The sequence below is a fragment of the Scophthalmus maximus genome, chromosome 3 (genome assembly GCF_022379125.1).
Source record: "Scophthalmus maximus strain ysfricsl-2021 chromosome 3, ASM2237912v1, whole genome shotgun sequence".
NCBI classification, from domain to species: Eukaryota; Metazoa; Chordata; class Actinopteri; order Pleuronectiformes; family Scophthalmidae; genus Scophthalmus; species Scophthalmus maximus.
Window position 1 is genome coordinate 7734357 of NC_061517.1, and position 27008 is coordinate 7761364.

At 44.3% G+C, this 27008-nt stretch overlaps 1 protein-coding gene across 1 annotated transcript; it reads left to right on the forward strand.

Annotated features, from left to right (window-relative positions):
• Positions 1–26391, forward strand: cacna1fb (calcium channel, voltage-dependent, L type, alpha 1F subunit). The gene is given in 51 exon segments (XM_047331266.1): positions 1–335; positions 5215–5456; positions 5778–5878; positions 6324–6429; positions 6746–6885; positions 9374–9525; positions 9628–9780; positions 10009–10205; positions 10327–10430; positions 10533–10684; positions 11347–11421; positions 11661–11742; positions 12063–12089; positions 12193–12353; positions 12832–13057; positions 13403–13610; positions 13746–13866; positions 14305–14384; positions 14501–14545; positions 15391–15451; positions 15639–15741; positions 16379–16508; positions 17391–17450; positions 17552–17658; positions 18548–18635; positions 18978–19085; positions 19194–19246; positions 19395–19541; positions 19629–19830; positions 20005–20163; positions 20249–20359; positions 20681–20764; positions 21052–21180; positions 21282–21347; positions 21474–21565; positions 21729–21888; positions 22030–22157; positions 22286–22382; positions 22573–22675; positions 23033–23134; positions 23255–23385; positions 23502–23633; positions 23716–23779; positions 23919–24141; positions 24466–24573; positions 24678–24814; positions 24965–25077; positions 25186–25378; positions 25538–25600; positions 25710–25813; positions 25902–26391. Coding segments are annotated over 51 exon segments (6210 nt in total). The 5' UTR covers positions 1–313; the 3' UTR covers positions 26160–26391.
• Positions 26392–27008: the final 617 nt, after the last annotated feature.

The window sequence follows — 27008 nt, forward strand, 5'->3', positions numbered from 1 at the left end:
GGGAGAGAGAGAGAGAGAGTCAGATTAGTGAACCGAAGCTGAAACAGAGGCTGAATTCGTCTCTGGATTTATTTCATCTCCTCCCATTTTTTTTTTCATCTGGTCGGATGTAATTGAATGAATCAATAAATGAATTGATCACCAGCTGCAGCAGAAGATAAGTGGATTTGTTTAAGATAAATGTGAAAGTGGTCGTAAAGAGCAGAAGTTGTTTGTGTTTTTAAATCAAAAGAAGAGGAAGAAGAAGCTGATGGGGATCGATTAAAGATGATTATCGGTGTTTGGAGCTGAGAGCGAGAGAGAAGCAGCGGAGATGTACGAGGAGAGCCGCAAAAGTAAGAAGTTCCAGTTTCACATTTGTTAACAGTATCTGCTCTTGTATACACTGTGAATGTGCAGGTTCACACATAAAACAGTCGATTAATCGAACAGCATCGATAACACTGATCAACAGAAAATGAATCGACAATGATGCTTCAGTCATTTGCTTCTGTGTGTCTCAGAGACTGAGGTGGACATTTCAATCCATGAAGCATTAAACACCTGATGATTACACAATAAGGAAATAATCTGCCACTGCAGTGAGACCTGACATCAATGCTTTAAACATCAGAAAACTCAAATCTACAAAAACTACCAAATATTAAAACAGAAAAACAGAAACATTCAGTTTTATTCTGTGATGAAATCCATCAGGGCAGATCGTCTTTTTATTTAGACTAAAGATCAACAAACCTGCTCAATTATCACCATCTTAACTTCTCCTTGAGCTTTCAACCACATTACCAAGTCTTCATCAGTGGATGGAGCAGTTACCATGACATCTGTTTAAACTCTTAATATCTCCACAGATTAAAACCAAACTGACCTTAGTCTAACCAAGCGGATGAAAACTGTCGTTAGAACCCTGCCACTTTCCATGTGTGTCACATGTCATTCTGCTGCCATTCTGTTCCTGTTTGTAACATTTTTCAAAATCTTTGCAACATGAAACAACAAAATTAAAGCATTAGATTTTATGTGTCTGTGCGCAGAACTGACTTAACGTGATGTATGCTGGACTAGACTCAATGCATGTTGGTTAAAAATGTTGTCAGACTTTTTCCGATGAAGCAGAACGTCACCGTGTCACACGACTCTATACCAGCTGCAGTCAGACAGAACAGTTGTTCTCCTCACGCTCGAAGCAGCTGGAACAACCTCTGTGACGACAGTACTTCGCCCTGATTGGCTGAAGGCTTCACTGACATGCATAGCGTGTCTTAGGTTTTGTATTGTAAGAAGTTCTGAGTCATTATCTCCTGTTCATTTCTCTCCAAACGGGATGTTATGTATTCGATCTCCTTCTGACAGTTATTTATTTACACATTACCACTTTCTCAGTCAAGTTCTCAGTCACCTTCGTTGTTCATTTTATTCTTGGTGCAAAATCAGAGGATCCATTTGGTCTGCAGCGAAAAAGGCAAACGTGGCGAGAGCGGCCATTGTTGTCGACTCACTGATGCACTACAGGAAGTAAAAGGATTCCGAGCATTCTAGCTGTGTATCAGAAATAATCCCCATCCACACTAACAAACCTCAAAACACATGTCACGTAACCCCTCGTGTACACTGGTCATGTGGTGTAAACGGGAAGCAGATTGTCTACTCTGCAGTTGCTTGCTTGTAGTTACAGAAAATACTACGAATGAGGAACAGCGATGTTGAAAAGTAAGAGCAGGGATTTCTATTCTTGGAGTGACAACGAGGTGGAACTCTGACTGACAGTAGGTGTTAGCAAGGCTTTGCATTCACCACTGGTAGTTGAGTCCTGCCTGATAAGATCATCTTCTCAGGAAGAGAATGTGAGCTTCTCTGTTATCATTTACAAACGTCTCAGTTTCTGTCCATCCAGACTGAAATATGGCCTAAAACTGGGCCAGCAGCGTTTCCAAAAGTCTCAGTTTTAGGCACTGGAAAACTCTGGAGCAGTGTGGACAAACGATTCCTCCCACCAACACTATTCTGCAGGGGCACCTCTGGGCATTAGCGTCGCCAAAGACAATTGTGATTGGTTAAAGAAAAAACACAAAAAAAACCCCAAACGATTATAAAGGTTCAGCAACTGTGTTCCATTTGGTTAAAAGAGACTCTCTCTCTCTCTCTCTCTCTCTGTCATTTACTCACTCACTTTGATGTGGGATCAGACTTCCTGCTCTCTGAACTAAGATGGCCTCCACAGACCCTCTGATAACGTTGTCATGGAAATGAGTATTAACACGTGACATCACCTGTTACCACGGCAGCGGAGTTAATCCGCCCTCCTTTTCAGGCGGTGAAACAAAGCTCATTTTAACTTTATTTAAATCGAGGAGACGTTTCCTCCCTGATACAGCTGGACTCTTGTCACATGATGACTGTCACTCACGTTATGTGGTGACGTTTTGTTTACCTGCTGTCCACCTCTGATTGTGTGTGTGAGAGAGAGAGAGAGAGAAAAAGAAAGAGAAAGAGAACGAAGAAGAAGAAGAAGAAGAAGAAGAAGAAGAAGAAATATAAACTGCCCCAACATTCTCCAAATGAACTGACGACCTTCCAGCTGGACCAGGCTGGAGGGCAACACACACACGCACACACACACACACACACACACACACACACACACACACACACACACACACACACTGAGACAGGGCAGTGAGGAGTAGAAAGTTAACAAGGCGGATACGGGTTGTGTGAGAGTGATGGGATGCCCTGTTACACCATTGCACACACACAACACCCACACAAACACACACACACACACACACACACACGCACACACACACACACAGACACACTGTTGTCAGGATGATGTGCGCTGACTCGTGATAATTCAGGGATAATTAGTCGGTGGTTCTTGTCATCCTGCGGGTGAAGCAGCTCCTCCACAGGAACAAAACAACGTGACCCAAAGTCATGTGACCTGCAACGTCTAAACCTCGGCTGCTTATTGGAAGGACGACCTGCTGAGACACCAGGTCAAAGTTCAGAGGAGAAGACATCAGAACAGAGACTATTGTCCATGATGGTCCATGTTCAGGTCCAGGTCCACGTCAAGGGTTAGGAAGACACCTCGACTCAGAGTTGGTGCCATGAAGCTCCTGTATGATGTCAGCGACTGTGGGAGGGGCTCCCGCAAGACCTTCTCTGCCATTACGAGAAAGCATGAGTGAAATCAGCTCCGGCAGCAGGGGGATGCTTCTGAAACCTTCACACCCAAGATGTGTTGAAATTAATTTATCAAGAGTTGTCAAAGCAGTCATATTCTGACAGATGTGATTACTTCCAACTTAAGCTATGTACAATTCTTCATATTCTGAGGTTTGCTGGCGGTTGGCAAAACAATGCATTGTCGACCCCAGTTGGTTCTGCTAGTGTGAACCCTCCTGGTGGAACGATGGAATCAGATGAGGCTTCTTCAGATCTGATCAGATGCTCGCAGAAAATCTGTTCCCTGGCTTCCTCTTCCTGGCGTATAAAAAGGATTTCTGAGCTGACGTGATGAACAGGCCTGAAGGAAACGATTCATGAGAAGTTTTTGGGGTGAACAGACTTTACTGAATCTCACTCGTAAAAGGTTTACATGTCGGGTGATAACATCATCATCGACGTTCCTTTATCAACCGTTCATGCATATGAACATTCTTAAGCTTTTTTTTTTTTTTATCTCTCAGTGATGTTACCTGGTGTTCAGGTGTTGATGCTCATCTTAGTGTCTCTGCTGTTTCTTTGATTTTCATGTGTCATTTTTAAATTCTGTCGAGAATAATGAGAATGTAGAAAATAATTGGATCCTATGAGCATAAACTCTGACTTTATAAATGCATGAAAAAAACCAACAGCTGGACAGAACAGCAAGGCATTCTGGGAAACACAGGAAATCTAGAAATTACTGAACAAAGGTCGAGGGAGAAAGAGAGAGAGAGAGAGAAAGCGAAGGAGAGAGATAATCTCGCTGCTTTATCTGTGTGTGTTCAGGGTCCTCAGGTACTAACACATAAATCATGGCCCAGATCACACACACACGCACACACACACACACACACACACACACACACACACACACACACACACACACACACACACACACACACACACACACACACACTGATCTAGGTCACAGCTGTTCACTACAACATTTCTGTATTCACCTCCTCTGGAAACTCACATCTCACATATCTCCTCCTCTCCTCTCCTCCCCTTTCTCCTGCTCTCTCCTCCTCTCCTCCTCTCCTCCTCTCCTCTCCTTGTTCCCTCACCTTGTTCCCTCACCTCTCCTCTGTAACTGAGGTCTATGTTGTACCTTAATTCTATGAGCTGGGTGACGTTACTGTGATGAACAGGAGGCTTGAGTTATTATATAACTGATGCTACAGTAGCATCGATGCCAACCTCTGCTATTAGCAGTCAGCACTTCCTCCCTTGTAGGAAGCTGATTGGTCCATACAAAGACTGTATGAAGAGGATCAGTGACTGTATATAAAAATGATCAGTGACTGTACATAAAGATGAACACTGACTGTATTTAAAGATGGACAACTCGTCTCTACTTTTGTACATTGTACCAAGTGAAGCTTAAATATCACGGATTCGGACGCAGTCATCTTGTGCTGGTAACCTGGAGTGGAGCCACGGTATTGATGTCGTGCCCATACACACGCTCAACGAATTGTGTCAGTCTCAGCTGTCAATCATGACGTCTCAGCCTATTTTTATACTATCATACAACTAATTAAAACCAAATTTATCAGAAACATGGACACTTGAACACACATCAGTGTGATTTGAACTACTTATTTCATTTGGCTTCACTTTTGGAAGCTGACATGTCATGCATTTTTATTTACAATCTATGAGTCTATAACATGACACATCAACTTTACACTTCCGACGACAAGCTGTTACAGAAATGTACAGGTTTGTTAGAAACATGTGACCATGACAAGTCAGGTCACATGTAAAGATGGTTCCTGGTCCAGATTAAAGTTTGGATCCAGCCTGGAGTATGTGGAGCCTCAGAGTCTTAGTTTTCTATCACAAGCACCATCAGTTAAGTCTATTAATGTCATAGTGACTCTATTAACATACTAGCATAGCTTATATTAATCGAGCACTGGAGATAAGAAATGGTCGGTAGGTCACCACTCAGAAGAAAACAGAGATTGAAGTTATTCTGTCTGTTTCTGTCTCCAGGTGCCAGTCGCAATGGCTACACCAAAGCAGTGGATGGGGAGGAGGGAGGAGGGGAGGGGGAGGAAGAGGAGGAGGGAGGAGAGGGGGATGGAGGAGGAGAGGAGGAGAGGGATGCAGAGTGGGATGAGGAGCTGGACGGAGAGAACGAGGGGGGCGTGAGGATGACGAGAACGGACACACTTCACTCAACCACAAGTTCGACCGGAACGCAGAGGAGGAGAGGACAACACGCCAAGAAACAGGTGAGACATAGAAACAACACACTAAGAAACAGGTGAGACAACACGCTGAGAAACATGTTGTGTCAAACAGTTTGGTTGTGGACAATAGATTATGACTTGGCACTTGGGGAATGCTTTTAACAATGAAAAGTGCTTTACAAATAAAATGTATTATTATTAGTATTATTATGGTCTGATGATGTCATATTCTTTGACCTGAAGCCCAATAAAACATCTGCGCTCTTTTTAATTAGTCAATTATTTTTCATTTTGTAATAGAGTATTCTTACTTACCGTGGCTGTACATTTAATTTTGATGATGATGATGTTCTTCCTCCTCAGGTGCAGGGCAGTAATCAGGTCCAACGAGCGCCACGTGCATTATACTGTCTGAAACTCAACAATCCAATCAGACGAGCTGCTCTCTCTATCGTTGAGTGGAAGTATCCTTTACTCCGACCAATCATCCGACGCCTCTATATCTGTTCAATTAACCCTTTCATCTACTAATGGCCGATATGAGTCTCCAATTAAATGAAATCCAGCAAGTCTCACAAGAGAAGAGGAAAAGACAACATTGTTGACATTTAAACTAATTCAAGGAAAGTTAAAGAGCATGTCTACTGTTTTCTCCTTCAGTTCAGTCCATGATCAGTGTTGACAGGATATCTGTTATCTCCATCACTAATAAATGTCCATAATTCTGCTTAGAAACCAGAGCCTAAACAACAAGGCTTAGATTGTAGCTTAAATCGTTACTTTACCACCTAACCGACACATGTACAGTATATCACGTTTTACTATTTTAGCACTGAATCATCTCACAGACACACTGAAGTAGTTCTTATGCAGTTCGACCGTGCTGAGCTTCCTCAACGTGTCTCTCAGACCGTTCGATATCTTCATCCTGTTAGCCATCTTCGCTAACTGTGTTGCTCTGGGAGTTTCCAAACCGTTTCCTGAGGACGACTCCAACTCCACCAATCACGACCTGGTGAGAGCCGTGACGCCACACAACCACACAACTACACACTACTACACAGCTACAAAAGTACACGCTTCTACACAACTTCACAGACATGCCACAGCTACACTATTGCTACAGAACTACACACCCTCACCAGCTTCACACACACACACACATACACACACACACACACACACACACACACACACACACACACATAAAGTTTGTTTAGAAGTCGGCACCGTCTAGTGTGAGTCATACACCATTCGTGGTATTAGGATGAAAAGGTTGTGTGTTGGATGATATTGGGTTCTGTGAGGTGGACATCTTCTCCGTGTTTCAGGAACAAGTGGAGTACGTCTTCCTGATCATCTTCACTGTGGAGACCTTCTTGAAGATCCTGGCCTACGGTCTGGTGATGCACCCCAGCTCCTACATCCGCAATGGCTGGAACCTGCTCGACTTCGTCATCGTCATCGTTGGGTGAGAAAACGCAGGAGCTGTGCTTTAAGTGTCTGTTCTGTCTTCAGTTGTTCTGTCTTTAAATAGTTGTGCTGTCTTCTGTCTGAAGTGCCTGGATGGTAAACGATAAGGAAGAGTTTAGTATGAAACGTTGGACACTTCTCAACATTCGCCATTTTGGCCACGTAGAGGAGGGGAAGGGACCTTCAGCCTCTTTTCAAACTTGTAGAAATGGCTGCTGAGGATTGCATTATTGGCTTAGTTTCAGTGTACTGACTGAAATACTCAGACACAGCACTGGTTTCAGAGTTCGATGTGCGTGTGTGTGTGTGTGTGTGTGTGTGTGTGTGTGTGTGTGTGTGTGTGTGTGTGTGTTGCTGCAGTAAATCTGATGTGACTGCAATAAACGCTGCTCCTCTGACCAGTGGAGGAACAAACCCTGCAGCGACGCCACAATTTATCTCCTTCAGTGTTTTCTTGTGTTGAGTGTATGTGACAGTCGACTGTGATCACTGAAAACTGTAACTGCACTCTGCGCTAAATATACACGTCTTCCCCGCTGCAAGAAACTCTGACACGCTAAATGCACAGGGGAGTTAACCCCAACTCACCCCTGTTACTGCTGAAGATATACAGAGCCGCAGTTGTGGTTCTCCTTCAGGAACCCACAGCTCTGGTTCTCAGGTTCCTGAAGGTGAACAGAATGGAGCCATCATCACTCCCAAGTGGTGGAAGACCACAGGAAAGCTTTTAATCTGAAACATCTGCAGGAAGTTTTGAATTGATGGTAAAAGATGCAACAGAGAAGTAGAAATGACAGAGATAATAAAAACAGGATAGTTCGTAGTCCGAGTGGTGAGTGTGACATGATGGTGTACTGATGAATAAGTGAAAATGGACATTACAGTGGATCTTTCAAAATGACAGGTTAACATGGAGGAAGTCTGTGTTTGTATCAGCAAATTAAAACAGGAGAAAATGTCATTAACTTTTAAAACAGAGAGAGAAACAGTCCAGCAGCAGCCATCACCTGCTGAGGTCACAGTGCGTCCTGCAGGTCCTCAGCTTCGTCCTCCATGTTGGTTTTGTGTCCTCGCTGCATGACGGTGGCGAACGTCCTAAAGCCCCAGGCCAATGATGATTAAGCCCGTTGTCACGGTAACGCTGCCCGAGGATGCTCTGTTCCACTTGATATTCATAGATGATACACCGACAGGCTGCGGTGTATGGGGCACATTCTCCCAGGAGTTGACGATGTTGACTCTGTGTTCGTCTGTTGTCTCTGAGGGGACGATCAAATCACTCTCTCAGGAAAGACTTTAGAGTTTCTCGTGAAAATTCATTCTTGATTCCATTTGATTTTAAATCAATTTTCACATTTAGCTCTTGATGAAACATTTATTTTTAAGTTATAAAAAATACCACTCAAGTGGTTCGTCTCATGCTTTTAACAGTGCTTTTGAGGATTTACAATCTGTTTTTTAAATCAGGCGCAGTACAGAAAAACCCTCTGGTTCCGCTGATGGTTTTAATTCTCTCAAATCGGAGCTTGACCTCTCATGACGTTTGCCGCAGCATTTATTGGTTATATGTAATCGTAAATCAGATGGTCACAGGGTTAAGATGCTTCCTCTCACGGTAGCTGGTGAAACCACTTCTCATAACATGAGTTTTTCTCCATGTTCAGGACTCACATTGCATGTTGAGTGTAAAGTTGACTCCAAGTCTGAGGCCAAGGTTCTTTGTGAAAAAAATGGATTTCTCCCTCCAGGTTGGGAGTTAATGCTCACGGTCTTGTTAACGGTGACGGTAAAATGGAGCGTGAGGCTGACAGGCGGATTAGTGCAGCATCAGCAGTTCATGCAGACCTCGTTCCGGTGAAGAGGGGGCTGAGCTGAGTATATGGTGCTTTTCATTTACCGGTTGGTCTTTGTTTTTGGCTCATGAGCTCTGAGTAGTCACCGAAAGAATGAGATTGGAAATAAAGTTGCAACAATGTCAATCATCTGTAAGGTGGCTGGACTTAGAGATAAAAGGAACGCGCAGACATCCGGAGGGAGCTTGTAGTAGAGCTTTGAAGCCTGGAGCTCTTCTCACACCTGCGGAAGGTTTTTTTAGGGACCTCCAACTGGTATAAGACCAGAGGGTAGGCCCAGAATACAGAGAGACTTTATAACGACAGCTGGCAAATCAAATTTGTTTCTCAAATCAGATCTTTAGGACAGACTGTTCACACCATTATTTTCAAGAGTTCAGATCAGATTTGTGCGTCAGATTCTGTTGTCACCGTGACATGGCACCAGATGGGCAGCAGAAATTGTACGGACTGAAGGAAATTGACAACCATTATATTTATGTCCACCATTATGCAGATGATACTCTACATTGCACTCTGCTTTCTTTGCAACTTCCATTTTCTTCCCACTGAAACCTTCATACTGCAGTTTACTGCTTGATGAACTGGACCGTGACCTTAAGTCTTCTTCTTTTTCTGTTGTCGTTTCTGCAGATTGTTCAGCGTCGTCTTGGAGACGATGACTCATAAGTCTGGCGAGCAGGCAACCACTCACCACATGCCAGGGAAACCTGGAGGTCTGGATGTCAAAGCTCTGAGAGCTTTCAGGGTTCTGAGGCCCCTGAGGCTGGTCTCTGGAGTCCCCAGTAAGTCTCCTGGACTGGAGAGTCTGTGTGTGTATGTGTGTGTGTGTGTGTGTGTGTGTGTGTGTGTGTGTGTGCGAATCTTAAGCTTTGTCTGTCTGTCAGGTTTGCAGATTGTGTTGAACTCCATCATGAAGGCGATGGTTCCTCTGCTCCACATCGCTCTGCTGGTTCTCTTCGTTATCATCATCTATGCCATCATCGGCCTTGAACTCTTCATCGGACGAATGCATAAGACCTGCTACTCAATAGCAACAGGTAGACACAAAGAAACCAACCAACGGACAGGGGTGAAAACATAACCTCCTGTTTGGAAGTAATGATGAGTAATGAAAATGTAAAAACACTGTTTCCACTAAATGATACATGGGGAATGTAAATGGGGGTTATAATGTCCAGAGGTAACAGCAGCGAACCAAACTGAGTTGACACCTGTGCAGATCAAACTGAAGTGGTTTTAACAAATATTTGTGGGTTATTTGTCAGATAATTATGTGGAGGATGACCCAGTGCCGTGTGCGTTTGCTGGTCACGGTCGTCAGTGCGCAGTTAACGGCTCAGAGTGTCGGGGGAGGTGGGACGGTCCCAACGGAGGAATCACCAACTTCGACAACTTCTTCTTTGCTATGTTGACCGTGTTCCAGTGCATCACTATGGAGGGATGGACAGACGTGTTGTACTGGGTAAAACTAACTGTAACGACTCATTTACCAAATATATCAAACCCACGTCTCATGGCCACATTCTCACTCTCTGTACTTAAACAAAGTTGGGACAAATCTTTTTTTTGCTGCGTCTGTGCAGATGAATGACGCCATCGGGTTCGAGCTGCCCTGGGTTTATTTCGTCAGTCTTGTGATTTTCGGCTCATTCTTCGTTCTCAACCTGGTTCTGGGAGTCCTCAGCGGGTTTGTTGTCACATTTCTTTTTAATGTGTTTTGAAGACAAAACCCACAGGTCATTTCGTATGAGATGTTAGTGTTGCTCTTTCTGTTGTGTGAACGTTGTAGAGAGTTCAGTAAGGAGAGGGAGAAGGCAAAGGCTCGGGGAGATTTCCAGAAGCTGCGGGAGAAGCAGCAGATGGAGGAGGATCTGTGTGGATACATGGACTGGATCACTCAGGCTGAGGACATGGACGAACTGGATGAAGATGGAAACCCACGTAAGATATATATATATATCATATGTCTGATCAGTTTTTTCAAGTTGTCATCAGTCATGTTGCTTCAGTTTGACATCTTAAAGTGGCCGAAGATGAATTATTGTCATTTATTTTCAGTTAATTGAAACATCACGTTAATGGATGACAATTAATGAAACGATTAGAGCTGATGAGTCCGTCATTGAAGTCAATGAGGCAGAAACTCTTGAGAGAACTAAAGAAGAGCTGCAGATACATCAGACAAAAATGCTCATTCTATGGTTTTAACAACATTTTCTTCATCTTATTATGACCTGTTAATCAAATTATAGCAAATAATTCAGATTTTATAAAAAAAAAAAAAAGTCCTGTTGACAACCATATTTCCAGGAGTGTTTCAAGGGACCTTGCCCAACACTGAACCAACCTGTATCACATAATTCGAACGATTCTTGTATTATCAAAATTATAGACTGAGTACAAAATGTGCATAAGCATAATATATAACATTGAAGTAGAAGGTTTAAGTACAATGCTTCTTACGCCCACATACATCTGCAACCTGCACCGATTGGAGAGTACCAACTGTCAATCACAGAGTATCCACGCCCCAATGTACAGTGCTGAGTTCACTGACCACTAATTCTGTCAGAGTAATTTTCTGTTTCTTCTCTTTGTCTCAGGTCCGTCTCTGGGTGACCTGTCAGACAAGAAGAGAGGGAAGTTTGGATGGTTCAGTCATTCCAATGAAACACACGGTGTGAGACACATACACACACACACACGCACACGCACAGTCTAAATGAGGAAACCATGTCCCTGTAAAATATCTGGGTCTGTCTCTGACCCTGTTTCTCATCAGGATCTTCATGTGTCAGATGAAACAAGATTCATATTTGATAAATTAATTGATGAAAGAAGCTGGTGGAGTCACACATGGACCAAGTACAGTTATACTGTACCTGTCTGTCTGTCTCTCTCTCTGTCTGTCTCTCAGCGAGTCTTCCTGCCAGTGAAACAGGATCTGAAAACACTGAAAACATAGATGAAGAACACACCAACTGCTGCCAATCCTGCTGGTAACACACACACACACACGCACGTGCACGCACGCACGCACACACACCCACATACACACACAGACACACAAACAGCGTATACTAATGATAACACTTCATCATCATCTTTATAAAAAAAATGATATCTAATATTTGTTGGGGGTTTTGCAGCTGGACAGATGTGAGGACACACCTGTCTGTCACCTGTAGACAGATGTGGACACACCTGTCTGTCACCTCTAGACGGATGTGGACATACCTGTCTGTCATCTGTGGTCAGGTGACCAGGTTCTGGTTTCATTGCTCAGATAGGAAACTAACGGTTGTTTGTCTTATTTCAGTGCCCGGATGATGAAGATCAGCTGCTGGTGAGTTTACTGACCGTCAGACATTCAGAAGATAATGAGAGCAACACACCTCACTGTGCACTCTCTCTCTCTCTCTCTCTCTCTCTCTCTCTCTCTCTGTCAGTCGTACGTTGCGTCGGTGGAATCGCGTCTGTCGAAGAAACTGTCGCACTGCTGTTAAATCAGTGACGTTTTATTGGCTTGTTCTGCTGCTCGTCTTCCTCAACACCTCCCTCAGTGCCTCCGAACACTACAACCAACCAGACTGGCTCACTCAAGTCCAGGGTAAAAAACACATATGCATACACACACACACACACACACACACACACACACACACACTCACACACACACACGCAAACCCTTGTACTTTTTTTTATCTCATTTACACTCATTGGTATAATGCATTCTCTAGCCCATTACCCTAACCTTAACCATCACAACTAAATGCCTAACCCCAACCCTTACCTTAAACCTCATTCTAACCCAAACCCTAAAACCAAGGTGTGTCAAAAAGTGAGGACCGACCAAAATTTCCTCACTTTCCCCAATTGTCCTCACTTCATTAGATCTGGTCCAGAATGGTCCACACACACACACACACACACACACACACACACACACACACACACACACACACACACACACAGATTCGGAATCAACTCTGTAACGCCATCAAATAAACCCTATGATAACCCTAACCCTAACAGAAAAATTGCTCAGATTGTATGAACACATGAAACAAAGCCGTTTTTCTCTGCAGACATTGCCAACAAGGTGCTGCTGTCTCTGTTCACTGTGGAGATGTTGCTGAAGATGTACAGTCTGGGTCTGGCCCATTACTTCGTGGCATTCTTCAATCGATTCGACTGCTTTGTGGTGTGCGGCGGCATCATGGAGACCATCTTGGTGGAGCTGGGGATCATGCCTCCTCTGGGGATCTCTGTGCTGCGCTGCGTCCGCCTGCTGCGGATCTTCAAGGTCACACGGTGAGAAAACACACCTGAACGCATCACGGCCCATGTGTCTGAGGGTCAAAGTACAAGTCAAAGTCAGCTGGAAGAACAAAGACCAATAAATAAATACAATGACATAAAGAAATGAATTATAATTCATGGTTCCTATACTCCTATTCCTATTGATTTGTTAAAGGGAGTTTATGATAATTAAAAAATATATTATCTAGTGTATAAAAATTCATCAAATGAACAATAAAATCAAATAAATTATGACATTTTTAACAGTTTTAGACCAAATAAATGAATCTTTGCTCTGTTTGAGATCTCCCGAGGAACCTTTTGTGAAACGTAATTTTGTACCCTGTTTCTGCTCAGCCATTGGACAGCTCTGTCCAATCTGGTGGCCTCCCTGCTGAACTCCATGAAGTCCATTGCCTCCCTGCTGCTCCTCCTCTTCCTTTTCCTCATCATCTTCGCTCTGCTCGGCATGCAGCTGTTCGGAGGCAAGTTCAACTTCGACGAGACGCAGACCAAACGCAGCACCTTCGACGCCTTCCCGCAGGCGCTGCTCACCTGCTTCCAGGTAAGACACCTGCTCTGACACCACCTGGTATCATCCTCCCCTAGCGGACCCCACCCATTCACCACTCTTCTGCAGCTTTCATGTGACCAGTGACACAGTTGTATGAGGCATGTCACTGACGCTGACTGTATTCAGATCCTGACAGGTGAAGACTGGAACGTTGTCATGTATGACGGCATCATGGCGTACGGAGGCCCTGTGTTTCCAGGGATGATCGTCTGTGTTTACTTCGTCATCCTCTTCATCTGCGGAAACTGTATCCTTTACTGTCAGTCACTGAGGGTGTAAGGGGTTCAGAGGCATCATGAACACTCAGGAACAACCAATTCATACATTCATTCACTCATCCATTTATCCATTCATTCATTGTCAAGACATGTCATCATGTTCTGTCTTAACTAAACTGGGTGAAAAGGGGGAGGAATTTAGGCACAAAGCACAATAAGTGTTCACTGGACACTGAGACAGTGGCGGAGGTTGTGAGGGGAGTTGTTCTCTCTGTAGGTCGATATTTAACAAACTGTTCAGCTGAAAACATCTCATCCATCATGATGACCAACAACTGATCAACCTGCTCAGATGTGTGGCTGCTGTATTCAAGTGCTGCAGGAAGACACATTGTTCAGTCTGAAAAACGAGTGTGATGTTTTGTCCTGTGCAGTGTTGAACATTATGTGTTCTTAGCGTGTGTCAGACATCCTGCTGAATGTCTTCTTGGCCATCGCTGTGGACAACCTGGCAGGTGGAGATGGAGACGACAAGAAGAAAGAGTGAGTGATGGGTGTGTGTGTGTGTGTGTGTGTGTGTGTGTGTGTGGTTGAGGGGGAGTGGGCGTTTACTTCCTGTCCTCATGTTGTTCCTGCAGAACGACGACAGAGGGAGCCGAGCAGGAGGAGGGGGAGAGGGAGGAGGAGGAGGCCGAAGAAGAAGTGAAGGTATTTAACAGTATATGAAGATGATCAATGACCATATATAAAGACGGTCGGTTAAATATCTTGGATACGGGCGCCACCATTTTACTTTTTCAACGTCATTTGGAGACAGAGTCTGCGCAGTAGTCATGTCAAGATCCCGCCCATACACATGCTCAACCATTCACAAGTCAGTGTCAGCTGTCAATCATGACGTCTCAACTCGTTTTTATATCATCAAATAACTAATTAAAACCAAACCTAGTTGAAATTCGGTATGCACATAACATCTGATCAGTTTATGCAACTTACGGTTTGTTTTGACGAAATGCTAACACTTGCTAGCACGGCTTCCATGCGATCGTGGCCCTTTCAGAAGATTTGAAAATTTGCATTGTTTTATCTTATAACCAAGGCTTCAAAGAACAGCTTTCAAAAGGGAAAAAATCTTCATCATTGTTGTTTGGTGTGTCATTATAATAGATTTCTGTGAGATTCAATTTCCATTTTGTTTTTTATTTTGTCTTTATGGTCATACAACTATTTATACATCCATGTGATTTCACTGTAGCATACATATTCTGATAGCCTAGGTTGTCCCGAAAAAAAGATGTATATAACTTGACTGTACATTACAGGGTTGAGGTTTGGGAAGCATTATTACACTAGGAGACACAAAAATAGCATAGGGTTCAGAGGGTTACATTTTCCTGACTGAGCTGTTTTAGTTAAACCTGTTTGGGCTTTTTAAACATTATTATCAGAATGCGAAACGTTAATTGTAGTCACACTTTGATTGGAGTGAAGGATTTGAGTGGTTCTTCTGTCAGTCTGCTGAGAGTCGCTCACTATGACCGTTTTTACTGCAGGTGGACATTGATGAAGACACTGAGTACGAGGAGGAGGAGGAGCTTCCTGTAGGAGAAGACGGTAAGTTTTCACTTAAGTCAAGTAACAGATGATGAGCTATATTAAATATTTTATCTCACAGAATAAACAAAGCAAAAAAGTGATGTTTATTTTCTTAGATCAAATTCCATATATTTGGTGTCATTTATATTTTTTTAATCTTTTAACCTTTTTGAAATAGTTCACTTTTCTCCTCCCGTCCCGTCAGATGGAGGCGCCCAGATAAACCTGACCGACCTCACTCCTCCCAAAGAGAAGGTCCTTCCAATTCCAGAAGGCAGTGCATTCTTCTGCCTCAGCAATACAAACCCGTAAGTCTGTCTGTGACATGGATAGGTTCTCAGAGGCGACGTGCCTTCTGTCACCTCAAATTTCGATTTTAGAACATTGACGCTAAAAGTAGGGGTGCAGATTTTAAAAAAAACAACCCCAACTTAAAAAACGTTCATTTCTTTTCATTCTCTAGAGTAACACTTTTAGAGAAGCATAGTAGTAGACCCAACATCTATCTATATCATTTTTTCGTAATATTTGATTTCATTTGAGTATTTTTTCTGTTTAGCTTATCTGAGGTAAATATGCAGAACATGATGAAGATCATATTAGGTTAAAAGTACAAGATGTACTTGATGTACAATGGGAGAAAATTAAGATTTACTGTCCATCTTTATTTATAGTTATAGTCAGTGATTGTCTTTATTTACAGTCTATGGCATCAGCAGGTAGAGCACCTCCTTGTCTTTTACTAGTCTTTGTTCCAGCAGCTTCTTTTCCCCAGTTTCTCCATCAGATGAAAATGTTCCTCATGTTCTGATAATAATGAGGTTCCTCTGCTGAAGTACAACTACAGCTCCCATGATGCTTTAACAGACTGAACAAGGTTTTCATGAGCAGCCGTGGACAACAGATGATCACAAGTGCTGTCTTTCTCTCTGTGTCTATCTCCAGCATTCGTGTGGCCTGTCACACTCTGATCCACCACCACATCTTCACCAACCTCATCCTCGTCTTCATCATCCTCAGCAGCTGCTCATTGGCTGCTGAGGATCCTATCAGGGCCCACTCCTTCAGGAACAACGTGAGTCAGCGCAGAATTGATGGTTTTAATGAGCGTACAGCTGCAACCTGCCATCAGACAGACACGCACACATGCTTTATGTCTAATGTCCGCAAGGCCAGTTGAATCTCTGCAGTTACTTTTTTTTTTTTGCATTGATGCTAAGCTAACAAAAAAGTCAAACCTGAAATACCATCAGGGTCTATAGGAGCGTGTGGGAGAATCCAGTTTGAGACTCACAGCCAATCAGAGGAGAGTGTGGCTCAGCACAGGTCGTTGATTATGTCTTCGACACGCCTCTGGAGGCGGGGCTTCAGCAGATTAGAGAACGGAAGTGGGTCAGTGACTAACCGGGTTAAAGAGGGAAACACATGGAAAAGAAATGGAGAGAAAATCACCAGTTTGCTGTTTGACTCTGAAAATACACGCACACACACACGCACCCACACACACACACACTATAAAACACACACAGTCACAGCTGTCTTCAAGCAAGACGTAGCAATTAGCAGCAGCTGATGAAAGAAACGACTTCTAACATACAATCAGCACACACGCACACAAACACACACATATATGTTAACCCACTTTTATACAACTCTGTTATGGATGAAATCCAGTCTACTTGCTAAAAACAAAAGATCCTAAGTATAATTGCATTTTATTATGACTCTGGCCAGGGGCACTGGTAGTAAGAGCGACCCTAATGGCGAAGGACTGTAAAGTGTATAAATAATTTATAAATAAAATGAACTAATACAATTGGTTGATGTTGCATCTGCTGGATAAACATCGATGAAATGTGTTGATCCCATTTCTTTGCTGCTCTACATCCAAAGGAGACATTTTTTAACCCTAACGCTATTTTGAATCTCTACACTGTGTGTGTGTTTGTGTTTGCAGATTCTGGGTTACGCTGACTACGCCTTCACCTCCATCTTCACTGTGGAGATCCTGTTGAAGGTAAAAAATAAAAATTCCCTTAAGTTGGGATGAAATCCCCCCAGACCATGTTCTTTCTTCTTGTGTTGTTTTGATACCGACACATTCAATCTGTGTATCAGATGGCGGTCCACGGAGCGTTCCTCCATCAGGGCTCGTTCTGCAGGAATTGGTTCAACTTGTTGGATCTGCTGGTCGTCAGCGTCTCTCTGGTCTCCTTCTTCCTGCAGTCAGTATCAAAATCTGATTCATGTTTCTCTGCCGATCACATCAATAAGTGGACAAATGTTATGACAAGACAGTACCAGTTTCCGTCACGTGTTGGTCCGATTGTTAACTTTCTAATTACATGATGCGGTTGTTGTAATACAGTGGCAGTCATGTGAGCCAGTTAGCCACAGTATCACCAGCTGCAGCATTAGCAGCTAACATTAGCAGCCATACTAGCAGCTAACATTAGCAGCCACGTGAGGTAGTTATCAACAGTAGCACATCAGGTTTCTTGATGTCATTTTGAAGAAAACTGACTGAAGAAGTGACTCTGTGTGTCGCCTGATTTAAATTCTTGTAAACAGATTTCAACAACAAAAAAATCGTCAGTCATTAGAATGGAGTTAATCTCAATGCTAACTGGGCTCAGTATTTAGCATTGATAGGTCATGTTTAGGGGCTGCGGTCGTAAATTAAAATCATTCCTTACATCACCACCTCTTCTTTCTGGAAAAGGAGAATCTGACAGAAATTACACTAGGCTTTTTTAAACCAACTTTATTTTTAAGAGAATATACGTACAGTGACAAACTCAAAACCAGGTGAAGAGTTCGGAGTTCATCAACATCAAGTTTTCATCATGTTTGAATCCCGTATCTTTGTGCTCCTGCTCTTAAGTTTCTGGTTTCAGATTCATTCCTTCGTTCAATCACAAAATGATTTGAACCCCTCAGTTTACATGCGATGAATTTACTTCAGTGTTGAAAGGGACTGATTTGACCTTTAAACATTATCTCACACCTCAAACCATAGAAGAAACTTCAGCTGACAGAAAGTCAGTCATTGAGTGTGTACTGCCCCCTGCTGGGAGAAAACACCCCCTGACCTCAGTGTATTTGTGTGTGCAGTTCCAGTGCGATCTCAGTGGTGAAGATCCTCCGAGTCCTCAGGGTGCTGCGTCCTCTGAGGGCCATCAACAGAGCCAAAGGCCTCAAGGTAACTGCACACTGTCACCTCATGTAGCCTTGACCAGCACAGACCAGGTGAGATGAGCAGGTGACCCGGATCGGCTGGGATGTGAATCAATCAAACCTGGTTGTGCATCATGTTGACATTTGGTGATTAATCACAAAGTCAAATGTGTCCTCAAATAAAAGTCCTCAGCACATTTCATTGTTGTTGCCGTCCCCACGTTCCAAAGCTGGACTTAGAAATCTCTCTCTCTGTCACTGTCTGTCGCCGTGTTTACAGCGGATATCATTAATCCATTGATTAGTTGAATCGTTAAACTGTCTGTGTGTGTGTGTGTGTGTGTGTGTGTGTGTGTGTGTGTTACAGCACGTGGTCCAGTGTGTGTTCGTGGCCATCAGGACGATCGGAAACATCATGATCGTGACGACTCTGCTTCAGTTCATGTTTGCCTGCATCGGAGTCCAGCTGTTCAAGGTGATGCAGCGTCTCCTCATTTCACTCAGGTGACCAGGTGTCATCACACCTACCACCTCTGTGCTCTGATTGGTTTAGAGAATCACATGTGTCCTGTTTGTGTTTCAGGGTAAATTTTATCGCTGCACGGACGAAGCCAAACACACTCCTGATCAGTGCAAGTAGGTGTGAAACAGTACACGAGTGAAACCGACTTCAGCCTGAAGCTGGGACATTAACGTGTGTGTGTGTGTGTGTGTGTGTGTGTGTGTGTCTCTCTGTCTCTTTGTGTCTATGTGTGTCTCTCTCTCTCTCTCTGTGTGCGTGCAGAGGGACATTTGTGGTGTATAAGGACGGAGACGTCAGTCACCCGATGGTCAGAGAGCGTCTGTGGCTTAACAGTGACTTCAACTTTGATAACGTGTTGATGGGGATGATGGCGCTCTTCACCGTCTCCACCTTCGAGGGCTGGCCGGCGTGAGTGTTCCCTTTAGAATAACTTTATAAACGTTACGTTGTTATCATCATAGTGTTGACCGTCACCTATTAACCCCCCCCCCCCAGTCTGCTGTACAAGGCTATCGATGCTAACGGGGAGAACTCTGGTCCCATCTATAACTACCGGGTGGAGATCTCCATCTTCTTCATCGTCTACATCATCATCATTGCCTTCTTCATGATGAACATTTTCGTCGGTTTCGTCATCATCACCTTCAGGGAGCAGGGAGAACAGGAGTACAAAAACTGTGAGCTGGACAAGAACCAGGTCAGACTGTGTCTGTGTCAGTGTGTGGAGTGTGTTGACAGTGAGTCTGTTGTGTGTCTGTTGCAGCGCCAGTGTGTGGTGGAGTGTGTTGACGGTGAGTCTGTTGTGTGTTTGTTGCAGCGCCAGTGTGTGGTGGAGTGTGTTGACGGTGAGTCTGTTGTGTGTTTGTTGCAGCGTCAGTGCGTGGAGTACGCTCTGAAGGCTCAGCCACTCAAACTTTACATCCCGAAGAATCCGGTTCAGTATAAGTTCTGGTCTATCATCAACTCCACAGGATTTGAGTACGTGATGTTCGTTCTCATCCTGCTCAACACCGTCACTCTGGCTGTTCAGGTGAGTCACGCCGCCATCGCCGCCGCCACCACTGTGGCCTGGGCTGTGAGTCAGTAATGTGTGTATTTATGTGTGTGTCCTGCAGCACTACGAACAGTCTAAAACCTTCAGCCACATCATGGACATCCTGAACATGGTGTTCACTGGACTCTTCACTGTGGAGATGCTGCTGAAGCTGCTCGCTCTCAGACTCAGGGTGAGGAAATCAGGCAAACCTACAGTCACATATCACAAACATTTTATATTTCATCAACATCAAAACACCAGAGCTCGAAAGATTTAATTCAATGCAGAAAAGACCTGTATTTATGTTTATATTTTCTTTTCTTAATTCAAGTTCTATATAATTGGTTGTATTTGTGTTTTCTTTGTATTTATAGTTAGTTAAAATAATGTTTACCATTAAACTTTAAAATATTATTTTTTAATATTTTTGTTCATTTGATTTGGATGGAAAATATAACTAACCCCTTTATGTGTCTACTCTCCTGTTGCCGAACGTGACCCTTCCTCACAGCATTACTTTGTGGATGCCTGGAACTCGTTTGATGCTCTGATCGTGGTCGGCAGCGTGGTCGACATCGTCGTCACCGAGTTCAGTGTGAGTGATGAAACATGTGACATGTGACTGTTGCTCCCATGATTGATGTTTATTATGTCAAGAAATAATGATGTGCAGCTGATACACATAATGACTCAGTAAACAAAGTTACACAGTAAAATAATAGTGAATGATAGTGAACACACTCAAACCTACAGGGGCAAAAAACTTAATGAAATAAATATTAAACTGAAATAACTTTTTGATTCCCTGACCTGATTTATGAACCTGGTTGGTTACATGTATCCGTCGTCCTGACTGAACCTTCCTCTGATTGGCTCTGTCAGAGTGGCGAGGACAGCTCCCGGGTGTCCATCACCTTCTTCCGGCTGTTTCGAGTCATGCGATTGGTCAAGCTCCTGAGTAAAGGGGAGGGGATTCGTACGCTGCTCTGGACTTTCATCAAATCACTGCAGGTCAGGGGGTTGGGGCTAGCAGGGAGGGGCTTGTGGTCCGCTGCTTTGCTCCAGAACTCAGCAGCATCAGAGTGTAACCACCTCGTCTTCTGCATGTTCAGGCGCTGCCGTACGTCGCTCTGCTCATCGCCATGATCTTCTTCATCTATGCCGTCATTGGTATGCAGGTGAGTTCAGACTCTAACCCTCACCTGGATGTCACAAATGACTCATCAATGATGTCAGCGACAGTTTGATTATGTCCCCAAATATGTCACCGTCTACACTGACGTCATTGTCTTTTTCCCCTTCAGACATTTGGAAAGGTGGCAATGCAGGATCTCACTCAGATTAACAGGAACAACAACTTCCAGACATTTCCTCAGGCGGTTCTCCTCCTGTTCAGGTTAGCTCCTCCTCCTGCTCCTCCACCAGTTATTCTTCGGGTCTGACCCTTCTCCTCCTGTTCCTCCTTCTCCTCTTAAGAGCAGCTCCTCCTCCCCATCAGGTTTTTTTGTTGTTGTGTGTGTTCTGGTTGTTGTACCTGTCATGTGTGTTTGTGTGTGCAGGTGTGCGACGGGGGAGGCCTGGCAGGAGATCATGTTGGCGAGTCTTCCAGGTAAACGCTGCGACCCAGAGTCAGACTATGAACCAGGGGAGGAGTTCAGCTGCGGCAGCAACATCGCCATCGTCTACTTCATCAGCTTCTTCATGCTCTGTGCTTTCCTGGTCAGAGCATCTTATATATATATATAAACACACACACTCACATACTGTATATAACTGTTTACGTACATTTATACATACATACGTACTCTTTTTACATGCATATATACATAAATACAGAATGACTGTTTTTCCCGCCTTTAGATCATCAACTTGTTTGTTGCCGTCATCATGGACAATTTTGACTACCTGACACGTGATTGGTCAATTCTGGGTCCACATCATCTGGACGAGTTTAAGAGGATCTGGTCTGAATATGACCCAGAGGCCAAGTATGACACATGCACACACACACACACACAGATCCATGACTATATATAAAGATGAAAGATTTTTTTTTCTGTATTTTATTGCGTTATTGTTGGATTACAGTTGATGGTGTTGTCTTCTCTTCCCTCAGGGGTCGCATCAAACATCTGGACGTTGTGGCTCTCCTCAGGAGGATTCAACCTCCTCTGGGTTTTGGGAAGCTGTGTCCTCACAGAGTGGCCTGTAAGGTACGACATGCTGCTGTGTAAAACAAGTGTGTCAGAGCTGTTGTCCCTCAGGGCTTTACTCAGGGTCCATTCAGTTTGTGTTTGTGACTCTCATCAGGCCAGAAAACTCTGAAACACATTGACTTAATTAACTGGAGCTCTTCCTCCTCCTCCTCCTCCTCCTTCTCCTCCTCCTCTTCCTGTCCGTCAGCGTCTGGTGGCGATGAACATGCCTCTGAACTCTGACGGGATGGTGACTTTTAACGCCACACTCTTCGCTCTGGTTCGCACTGCCCTCAAGATCAAGACCGAAGGTATCTGAGTTGACCTGTTGACGTCACCCGTGAAACAGTAAAGTTTTCACTTTTGACTCAGTCTGCCTCATTTCACCTCGTTCACATTAACAAATAGGTCACAGACTCGACCAATCATATATTTACTCAGTGAAACTGCAGCTGATCTTCATCTTTACCCATAAGATGATAAAAACATAAAATGATTAATTCACATTTTAGAAGAAAATTGTACATTCTCTGTCCTGGTGGGACAATAAATATCTATTTAAAATGCAAGTGTTTCAACAGATTTTCTCACAGCTGGTTAAATTCTGTAGTTAGATCCGACAGTGTCATCATTTATATCTGACCACTCCCACCTTTTGCTGTTGCTAGGTAACCCTGAGCAGGAGAACGAGGAGCTGAGGGGGATCATCAAGAAGATCTGGAAAAGAATGAAACCAAAATTACTGGACGAAGTAATACCACCACACGAAGGTACTAATACTATTGATAGTGCTGATAGTACTATAAACGGTGGTAGTACTACAGCAGACCATAGTACTACTGCTCGTCCAGCTGCTGTGAGTACCACTGACTAGTCTTGTGTCTCTGCAGAGGAGGAAGTGACCGTCGGGAAGTTTTACGCCACGTTTCTGATCCAGGATTATTTCAGGAAGTTCAGGAAGAGGAAGGAGAGAGGAACTCTAACCGGAGAGCCTGACACCACCAACACATCTGCTGTACAGGTCTGTAACTGTTTGTAACTGTCTATAACTATCTGTAATTGTGTGTGTTTGTGTGTGTGTGTGTGTGTGTGTGTGTGTGTGTATTAACCTGTGTGTGTTCATTTGTGTTTGTATAGTTGTGTAAAGCCGGTCTAAAGACTCTACAGGATCTGGGTCCAGAGATGCGTCTGGCTCTGAATGAGGACCTGGATGAGGATGAGGAGGAGATGATAGAGGACGAAGAGCTGGAGGAGAACACTGTTTACAAGGTCTTTATTAACACACCCACATACATAACCTTTGACCTCTAATGTCAGGTCAAAGGTCACAGTCAGCATCTGATATTCTTAGCAGGGTGAAAATGGATTTGGACCAGAGGCAGATCGACGAGGCTCCGCAGTGACCACGCCCACAGGTAAAGAACAGCACGCTGACATGATGAGCTCACAGTGGCGTAGTTAAGATACACCTTAGTGAAATGAAGTAGCAGTACAACTGAGGCATCACAGGTTCAGCTTTATATGGTTCAGACAGTGTCTCGTATCTGTCTGCAGGTCCTGGTGGGGTTGTTGGAGACGTAGGTGTGTCTAACGGAGGTCTGATTCACCGGGTTGGTTCTCTGACCAAGATGCCGAATGGCAGCGAACACGATGAACATCTTCAACGTGGAGACAACATGAGGTCATCTGTCAATCATCATCATCCACGACGTTCATCAATTAGGAACGGCCAACTGGATCGCAGCCACAAGAGACCATCGTACTACAAACAGGGAAGGTAGGTCGTCGCACTAATTGAGAAAAAATACATGCTGTATTCCATTATACCTCAGAGCTCAGAACTCAGAAGTCGAGAGTTATAGTTCCAACAGAAGTTGCAACTGGAGCGCCCCGGAACAAAATCACCACCCGACTTCCCAGGTCGGAGTTCCGAGGTATAATGAAATGCAGGGTAAGCCCTTGTACTACAAACACACGTGGATTGTAGGTCATCACTGGATTGTAGGTCATCGAACTACAGTTGCATAACGCAGTCTGTCCCAAATGGATGCTGTCTTGATTGACAGCTGCCTAAGCCAATCAAACTCTCCCTGTCCGGCAGGAGGGACTCAAGGGACAGACACTGGAGGAACGGGGACACGGAGGCATTTGGAGAGCAGGGTTACTACAGCAGAGAGGAAGACAACGACAGCATCACCTCCAGAGAAAGGTATACAGACGGGTACACTGACGGACATACGGGCCTCTGTGTGTGCGTGTGTGTGTGAATGTGTGTGTGTGAGCGTGTGTGTGTTAAAATCTGTGTGTTTTCAGAAATTACCCTGATGATCCTCGACTGTACAGAGACCACTACGATGGCCACTCCCCCTACACAAACAGTAACTTTGGTAATGGCTACAGTGAGGGCAGGAGGACGACACGAAGACGCCTACTTCCTGCTACGCCCACAGGTGAGAGAATATCCCACTATCCTCCCTGCTAACTGAAAACACACTTGGATTTCAGTTATTCAGTTAAACCAGAATAAATCACACCTGAGCTGACTTACTGTGACATCATCACAGTTGAGCTGGTGCGTATGTTTCGTTGTCCTCCATCAGGTCGGAAACCATCGTTTAACATTCAGTGTCTGAGGAGGCAGGGGAGCAGTGATGACTTGCCCATCCCTGGGACATACCACCCCACCTCTCCGCCACGTCGCACGCGCACACAGGTAACACACACACAGATGAATCACATATTTACGTAGCAAGCACACATGTACCCCCCCTGTTCTTCTGTAAAATATAACCCCACACAACCCCACCTACTCCCTCCACAGACATTCAGCAATTATGAGTCTCATCTGTCCTCCGATCGCTCCGTGGCGGCCTCCTCGGCATCCTGGGCGAACCCGTGTCCTCGCCGTGGACGCCTCCTCTACGCTCCTCTGATCCTGGTGGAGGAGGAAGGCAGCCCGCCCTGGGGGGGGGGAGGACCTGGGGGAGAGAGGCAGAAGGGAGGGGCAGGAAGAGGTGAGGAAGAATGGAAACAGTGTTTCTGGTCTGCGACTGTTTTCATGCAGAAGTTTGACAAAGAAGTTCTATTTTCGGATCTCATGTTAGCACCATAGACTGTATATAAAATAGGATCTGAAAAGTAAAACAGGTTTACTGTCGTCTTTCGTCCACCAGGGGTCAGCGTGACAGGAGCAGAACCTAGACCAGCCTGGTACGGTGGTCCTGCGGGGACATCAGGTGGGAAGACACAAAACACACACACATAATAACGATCAAAATGTTTTTTGTGAAAATGTGATTGAGATGTTGTTCTGAATGTTACATAAACGTGACTGTTCCCCCTCAGCACCGCCGCCGCCGTACAGAGCCTACACCACTCTCAGAGTTCCCTCTCAGCTCGGAGCTCAGTTCACGGAGAAACGAGGATCTGCCGACAGTCTGGTGGAGGCGGTGAGGACACATTGATGGGATACTGATATTGATCTGATATTGACAGGCGACTGTGTCAGACGTCACTGATTCCATCTTCTCTCGGCAGGTTCTGATATCGGAGGGTCTCGGTCTTTACGCTCGGGATCCAAAGTTTGTGGCATTCGCGAAGCGGGAGATTGCCGATGCATGTCACATGACGGTGGATGAGATGGAGTCAGCTGCCAGCGATCTGCTTGGGAGCCACAGTTTCCTTAGCAACACTTCCTCTGACCCTGCCGCTCTCTACAGCGATGAAGAGCCAATGAGAACGGGCCGCGATGAGGACGAACTTGCAGATGAGATGACCTGTGTGACATCGTTTTGACCTTCTGGACCAATCATGGTTAAGAGAGAGGGAGTGAGAGAGACGGGACATCTGTAACATTTGAACCTGTCTGGCTTTGAATGACAAATCAGAAGATAGGAGAGAAAGGGGTGGGGCTTAATCAAAAAGCCAAACTGTCTGAGTTTGGGGTGAAAGGTCAGCATGGAGGACAGATTCCTGAAGCAAGGAATAAGGGAATAAAAAGGAAAGTGATGGAGGGAGGAGAAGGAAAGATGAAAGGAAATAAGGAGGTATAGAGAGGCAGAAGTGCAGGATAGTGGATGAAAAGATTAAGAGGAAGAAAGAAAATTAATAAATGAAGGGAAAAAAGTAAAAGGAAGAAGGAACGAATAAATGAAGGAAGGACAAAGATGGAAAAATAAAAGGAAGAAATCAAAAGAGAAAGGATGAGAAATAGAAGATTAAAATTTCATTAAAATGGGAAAGAAGGAAAAGAGCAGGATTGTCAATCAAACAGAAAGAAATATAGATAAATGGAAAAAAGGAGGAAGGAATGAATAGAGATGAAGAAGAAAGTGAGGGAAGAGTTGACAAAAGATAAAACAGTGAGAGAAGCAAATTGACAAGTCGTCACGGCGATGCTTCCTGTGGAGATTTTTGTAGTTTTAAAGTTTGACAACATTGAACAGAAGGGTCCCTGGACAGGGGCCGAGGGCCAAAGCCCCCATCTGAGGGGACATTACTCAGAAAGTCAATCAAACTACTACAAAGAGGGTGAGGTCGGTCACTGAGCTACATGGGATCAAACTGTACCCAAAATGCACTTCAGTCGCTGTGTGGTTGGTTTGTTATTGTTTGGATGTGCAGGTTGTTCTGTAATTTTATAAA